This window comes from Palaemon carinicauda, chromosome 3 (genome assembly GCF_036898095.1).
Source record: "Palaemon carinicauda isolate YSFRI2023 chromosome 3, ASM3689809v2, whole genome shotgun sequence".
NCBI classification, from domain to species: domain Eukaryota; kingdom Metazoa; phylum Arthropoda; class Malacostraca; order Decapoda; family Palaemonidae; genus Palaemon; species Palaemon carinicauda.
In genome coordinates this window covers 89,460,238-89,468,500 of record NC_090727.1, presented here as the reverse complement: position 1 = coordinate 89,468,500, position 8,263 = coordinate 89,460,238, and the positions used below count along the sequence as shown (strand labels likewise).

General features: G+C 31.1%; 1 protein-coding gene across 1 annotated transcript in view; it reads right to left on the bottom strand.

Annotated features, from left to right (window-relative positions):
* LOC137632627 (skin secretory protein xP2-like) overlaps positions 1–2,862 on the bottom strand; it is a 12,219-nt gene extending 9,357 nt beyond the window's left edge. Inside the window, exon 1 of the mRNA XM_068364695.1 lies at positions 2,847–2,862. Coding sequence (XP_068220796.1) covers positions 2,847–2,862 — 16 coding nt within the window. The remainder of the gene's footprint in view (positions 1–2,846) is intronic.
* Between the last annotated feature and the right edge of the window lie 5,401 nt (positions 2,863–8,263).

Genomic DNA, 8,263 nt, shown 5'->3' with positions numbered 1-8,263 from the left:
CATTTCCAGAAATCTAAAATCACTGGCTACATCACCACTCGCACCTACTGCAAAAGCCTCTACTATATTTACAACGCTCCAGAAGTTTAAATTCACTGCTAGATCTTTACTCAGAGAGCCTCTATAACGTTTATAACATTTCCAGAAATCTAAAATCACTGGCTACATCACCACTCGCACCTACTGCAAAGCCTCTACTATATTTACAACGCTCCAGAAGTTTAAATTCACTGCTAGATCTTTACTCAGAGAGCCTCTATAACGTTTATAACATTTCCAGAAATCTAAAATCACTGGCTACATCACCACTCTCGCACCTACTGCAAAGCCTCTACTATATTTACAACGCTCCAGAAGTTTAAATTCACTGCTAGATCTTTACTCACAGAGCCCTCTATAACGTTTATAACATTTCCAGAAATCTAAAGTTACTGGCTACATCACCACCCCATCCGCTGACATTAGAATACAATTAACTTTTAGTATTACTTATGAGACAAAAGTCTTATACTATCACCAATCTGCACTGGCTAGTATGGTGATAAAAAACTGGCCAAACCCCATACGTGAATTGACATGTCTGAGGCTTTTTTTCCTGCAGTGGACTAGAAATAGATGCCTTTGTTGTTGTCGTTGTTGTTGTTGTTGTTGTTGTTGTTGTTGTTGTTGTTGTATATATCAAGCAAGCTTTCGTGCAGGGATCAAGTGAATAAAAGGTTGACGAAGATGATTCTAGAATCAGGTTAGAGGGAGAGAGACACGGAGTGAGTTTTTGCACATAAACTATTGTATTTTTATTTTAGATGGGATTTTTAAAGATACTCTTTAAAACATCTGGTTTCCTATTTCATATATTTTCCAAAATGTTAAGGAGAAATTGTTTAATAGTGTAATAAAATATTGTACTTTTGTTTTAGATATGATTTTTAAAAGACACTCTTAAAAAAACCTTTGGTTTCCTATTTCATACATTAATGTGTGAAATGAGAAATTGTTTGATAGTGTGATAAAATATTGCATTTTTGTTCTAGATATGATTTATAAAGATACTCTTAAAAAACCTTTGGTTTCCTATTACATAAAATTTCCAAATGTGTTTAGGAAAATTTGTTTAATAGTGTAATAGAATATCGTATTTTTGTTTTAGATGTGATTTTTAAAGATATTGTTAAATAACACATCTGGTTTCCTATTTTGTAAATTTTCCAAATGTATTAAGGAGAAATTATTTGATAGTGTAGTCTCCCATGTTTAATCAGTATAATGTAAACGTGTTGAGATTAATCAAAGTATATTACTTCAAACGACAAGATGTTTGTTTTGGAAAATTCATTACAAATATTGAAATGTTTGAGAAGAAACATGACGATATTATACTTGAATCATTTCACAATTCTTACCAGTAGTTAGGTAACATATCTTTTCGTAAAGTATATTTTATTTTTGATTCTGAGAGCCATGAGAATAAATAAAATTCAGGATTTTTATTGTGACAAGTGTTGCAAGAGGATTTCAGAATGCATGCAATTTTGAGTTCCTAATGATTCTTCCTTTTAATTTTCTTAGATACTGATGATTCTAATATAAAATAAGCAAGTTAGTCAGAAAACAAAAGGGATTTTCTTTTTTAACAAATAGACATAATTCAAGTAAAAGTGTTCGTATTTCCATTCCCATATTATTATTATTATTATTATTATTATTATTATTATTATTATTATTATTATTAGATAAGCTACAACCCTAGTTGGAAAAAAAAAGATGTTATAAGCCCAAGGTCTTCGATAAGGAAAAATAGGCCCAGTGAGGAAAGGAAATAAGGAAATGAATAAACGACATGAGAAGTTATGAACAATTAAAATAAAATATTCTAAAAACCGTGACATCAAAACAAATTTTTCATATATAAATTATAAAAAACTTATGCCTGCCTACTCTCACGCTAATGTGGGGCGGTCTTCTGAAGTTCAAAGAAGGTGAACAAAGGTGCGATAGAAATGTCCAACCAGATATCTATTACATAGAAAGGACCCTTGCCTATGATTACCATCTGTGCCCCTTTCCTAATGAAGCCAGTCACTATCACAAAGATTATGCTATATCCACCTGATCATCGCTCTTTCAATGACAACAATGAATGTACAGTAAGACACAAGAGTCCTTGGCTAACATCGCTCTGAAGAAGTGCATCCTGTCACACCCTTACTTCATGGAAAATAAACGAGAGCAGACCGAGGTGGTTGGCTGGAGGTAAACAGAAGATCTCGCCGCCCAGGAAAGGTGTGGCTGGGTGTACTTCATCAAAGCAAGGTGTACCAGGAATACATGTAACCAACTATACATTAGAAAATAGATAAACAGCTCTAATCTGCCAGTTCAATCGTTGTCGTTTAAGTTTAATATGTGAAGAACTTTGCATCACCAAGAGATTAATATGTGAAGAACTTTGCATCACAAGAGATTAATATGTGAAGAACTTTGCATCACAAGAGATTAGTGCATGTGTTACATAAAAATGAGAGATGACGCTAAGGACTCAGAACAGCTTTCCGTTGTCAAATTGACATAACATCACATTTTTCTCGAAAGAATTATTCTCTTACAGATGTTTATTTAATAGAATGAAGACATTGATCGTCGCATTACAAATGCCGGTATCAGGCTTCCGTAGTTTTCCAAATATTAAGCCTAAACAAAAGAGTCCCACAGACCATTGCAAACCAGAAGACTTAACACTTAAGCCATGGCGATCGGTAAGAGAGATGGAACTTAACCACTCCCAATGGCTAGCATTGAAATCACCAACATAACGGTGAGAATAAAATATACTCGCACCTAATACATACCTCGTTCTTCCGTCATGTCGTATTTTACCTACTTGATTCGGAACAGGATTTGTATTTTACCCACTAGATTCGGAACAGGATTATAGATTAGATTTTTCTGCTCTGGCCATTACCTATCAGACTCGTATACATAAATTACTTAATTACTGTTACATGTTTCAAAACGCATCATCTGCTTCTTGCACGGCCTATTGGCCATTGATTAGAAAAAAAATGAACAATTAGGCTACTATTACTAAGATTTCATACTCTGGCTTCAATGGACACAATCTCTGTATACACAAAATACATGTGAAAATAGAAATAAAATCGTCAAAATTGTATTCCCTCTAATCAGAGGTAAACCGAAAAACCCACCTAACTATTGCACAATAAATGAATATAAAAAAATAGTCCAAAGAAATAGTCAAATATGAATGAAACAGGTTCAGAGGGAAATAAAAAATTAACAATTTAACCATTCCCACCAGTCTTATTAACTTCACGTCGATATGGTAAATGAAAACAGGCATTGCTTGAATGTGTATTCTATTTTGATTTAACACAGTTTATATATATATATATATATATATATATATATATATATATATATATATATATATATATATATATATATATATGTGTGTGTGTGTGTGTGTGTGTGTGTGTGTGTGTGTACGTAAATGGTATTACACAAGGAACGTTAAATGTCAAAATTAAAGATTAATTAGGTTTTATTTTTACTGAACCTTTAATCTCTACCATTTACTATCGACATGCAAACAGTTTCGCCTTACCTGCATTCTCTCGACTGAATGACAATCACGGACAGTTGACACGTACCTGCAATAAAGGAAAAGCCATTTTAGATAGGAAAATGTGCTGATGATAAAGCCTCTAATGTTCAGTAACGTTAGATAATATAATTTAAACATTTATTTCCACCAGCAGGCTTCACTTAATATAATCTCGTTAAAAACCCTGACAATTGGGAAAGAATCTACCTGAATTTGTGACAGGACTGGTGTTGAAATGCTTTCACCCTTAATCTTTTTATGCTGACTTTGTTATTTACAGGCTAATCAATTGCCCATTCAAAAGCGGCAAAGGGAAAAAAAAAGGAAAAGAAAAAAAATCTTTTACTACACCTGATTCGAGCGCATCACCTAGAAGTTAATCTGGTCACTAAATAAATTAATAATCTTTTTTCTAACCATCCGCTGAAACTTTTCAAGCCAAAACTTGACAAAATGTTCCATAAGACTATGACGAAATATTACCAGCGACAAATAAATCAATAAAAAATAAAAAGAGCTTTTAAGAAAAAATTTTGCTTATTAATCAACAGAGTTGGATTTTAAATCATTCGTTGCAAGTGTACAGTAGGCAGCAATACTGGTGATAATTTGTTATTTTTGCTTCAAACAACGTTTTTCTTAAGTTGCCACTTAATATTAAATCTTATATTTCACTTGGTAAACATGTGTATGTATGAGACAACGTTGGTCATTTGTTATGGATAATTTTATCATTGAATAATGTTAGATCGTTTAAAAAAGAAAACATTCCCTGCTAAAATGATATTTCAGAACAAAAATTGTTACTGTAGCACGAATCCTTTTGTCAACTTGACCGGCAAGAGTCAGTGAGACTAGTCTTTGACCGACTGTCAAAGCAGAGCGCTATAGTCTAATGATAACATTTTATGCATTTGGGATATGATTTCGAAGTTATTACTCATATTTGATTATATCAGCTAAAAACAGATATTTAATTTTTGTAGATAGAAATATATATAATATGATTACTGAAAGTCCCTATCGAATAATAGAAACTAAAAATATTCGTTCTATGAACGCAAAAATCATTCTGGCTAAAATCTATACAATTCATTTTAGAAATCCTGCCAAGGAATAAATTACACAATTTGGAAAATAAAATAAAATTCAAGAGATGATCTTAAATCTTGGAGCATATTGGGAATTTCTTTATATTTACCCTATCGCTTCACATCAGCTGTCAGATGTGAAATGCCGGAACAATTTTATACCTAAAACTACGGTCTCAAAACAAGAGATAATTTGAGTCTTTCTCAAACAAATATTAGCCTACAATATGCGTTTAACCATACATACACACACATGTATATATATATATATATATATATATATATATATATATATATATATATATATATATGTATGTATGTATGTATGTATGTATGTATGTATGTATGTATGTATATATATATATATATATATATATATATATATACATACATACATACATATATATATATATATATATATATATATATATATATATAAATCGTATATATATATAAATTATATATACATATATATATAATGTGTGTATATATATGTATATATACATATATGTTATATATATATATATATATATATATATATATATATATATATATATATATATATATATATATATATATATTATTTCAAATAAGCCATATATATTAATACATTAAAGTCTGGATTCTCTTAACGACCTCGTGGCGGAGTGGTATGGTCACTGGCATACAGATATCCTGGCGAGGGTTCAAATCCCCGCCGGTCCGATATCATAGTCTTTGGGCGGTTCCGCCTGGGGCTCTGATCCCGAGGTCGTTAAGAGAATCCAGACTTTAATGTACTAATATATATGGCTTATTTGAAATATGAAAGAAACACGTTTAAATGTGCAAAAATTTATCATATATATACATATATTATATATATATATATATATATATATATATATATATATATATGCATATATATATATATATATATATATACACACACATTATATATATATATATATATATATATATATATATATATATATATATATATATATATATATATATATATATATATATATATATATGTGTGTGTGTGTGTGTGTGTGTGTGTGTGTATATATATGATTTATATATAAATACAATTTATATATATATAAATATATATATATATAGATATATATATATATATATATATATATATATATATATATATATATATATATATATATACATACACAATGCTCCCAGCTTCCCCAACCAACACAAGAAGTTTTCAAGCTGACCGTCAGGATGAATGTCAGACAATTGTCAAAAGGCAAATTCTAAGTACATAGAAGAATTCATTAGTTTTATAAATATATAAATATATATATATATATATATATATATATATATATATATATATATATATATATATATATATACATATATATATATATATGTAATGATGTATACAAACACAAACACACTCATAATGAAAATGAGTGTATGGATTCCCCATATCCACACACTCATTTCCATTATGAGAGAGAGAGAGAGAGAGAGAGAGAGAGAGAGAGAGAGAGAGAGAGAGAGAGAGAGAGAGACTGACATCTTATCAGTAACACTCCCATTGTAAGCTACATGTTGCTCTTAAAAAGCAACCTAAGAAGAATTTTGTTTAAGATAAATCTATAAATTCATCTAAAAATATTAACATACTTGTCCAAATCCTTTCAATCAATTCAGGCAAACAGACAGAATAACAATTCTGACGCAGTGCTTTAAAAACATCCAAGTATTTCCCCTGGTTTGCCCTTTGCGAAAGATGCCGTAAATTATGAAACATTCTCCATAGGCATATATGATATTTGACCAAGTTTCTACATTAAAAATTCAGCCAGCCAACGTCATGGTTGAATGCCAATTTCTATGCTAATTAAAGTTTGATTGACTTGCTCCATTCTCACGAGCCAAAAGTAACTAAGTACTAATAGAGACAATATCAACAAAGTCCACAATTCTCGTACTCAGAAATGACTTTCCATATTAATGATGACATCAAGCCTTAAGACCGCATCACCCCCCCCCCCCCCCTCAAGTACAAGCAGTTACACAATGCATGTCAAGAACAGAAACATACTTTAAAGTGTGTTTTCATTTGCCCCAATGACCTTTTAGCTTTTAGCATCTCCATTTCCTCACACGCGTTGGAGACGCTCATCAATACACCAATGTAAGGGAAGGTTCACTCGGATCTCATGGGTTGGGGTTCCAATGACACAAGGAAGGGGGAGGTTCTTCGTTCATTTCCATAACATATTCATTGCTGGCAGAGGAAAGCGTGTCCAATAAAAAAAAATCAGGTCACTTTGACAACAAAAACCAGTAATTTTTCTGATAAAATCGGCCAGTAGATTCAAAATTTAAACACTCTTGGTAATCATAAAATATGTAAATCGTGTGAAATTTTAGGAAAGTTTTAAAAGAGCAAAATTTTAAATAAATATTACTTCCACTTTGCCATATTCAATAGTTTTCATCACTTAATAAACTGTATGTTTGTATCAATTTCCAACTTAAAACCACTCCAATTCTACAACATATTGACAGTAATGTGCTCATCTGTTCCTTCTCGCCTGCTTCGAGATTCGAACGCAGATCCTCTAGCATCCCACATAACAACGCCAGGAGAGAGAGAGAGAGAGAGAGAGAGAGAGAGAGAGAGAGAGAGAGAGAGAGAGAGAGAGAGAGAGAGAGAGACTTTAATACCTAAATGCGGACGTTACAGGTTGCTATTGAATTTTAGGTATTGAACAAAGCCATTGATATTTATTGAAAAACAATACACAAGTAAATTTGTGTGATTTGCTTCCAAACAAGATTTATAATCAAAACAAACACAAACAAATCGGAAGAGCTTTTTTTCTGCAGTATATTTCTTATCTTTCTGTACACTAAAATTTATAGAGATTAATAGAAAACGTAAAAAAGAACTCAAAAATTTCACAAGAACTTTAGAGACCAAATGTGAGCATCCAAAATAGGAACTAACAAATTTCAAACCTGTTTGGGTCATAGATAAAAAACTTAATATATTTCATATCTTTCTGTACACTAAAATCTTTAAATATTTGTAAGAAACATAAAACATAAATCACAACTCTCAAGGGAAATTTAGAGACCAAATGTGAGCATCCAATAAGGTACTAATAAATTTCAAACCGATTTGGGCCGGACAGAAAAAACTTTTCTATCTTAATATATTCCATACCTTCTTGAGCACTAATTTCTTTTTTTGGATATTAATACGAAACAAAAAACTCACAATTTCAGGGAAACTTTAAAGACTTGTGAGCATCCAATAAGGAACTAACAAATTTAAAATGATTTGTGTCGAACAAACAAACAAAAATCGGAGTGCGTCATAAATCTTGTTTTCCACATTTTTTTCTTCCCACTAATCAGTAAATTGATCTGTTGACATCAACACCCAATTCTTCTCGTCCTTGAAGTCCAATTAATATTGCCATTGACGTCAATATTTGGATGTGAATTCATCAAAAAAATTCTAGCTATCGGAATTATTTGAGAGGCTGATATATCATAAGGGGCTTTTATATACGAATGAAATTCTAGA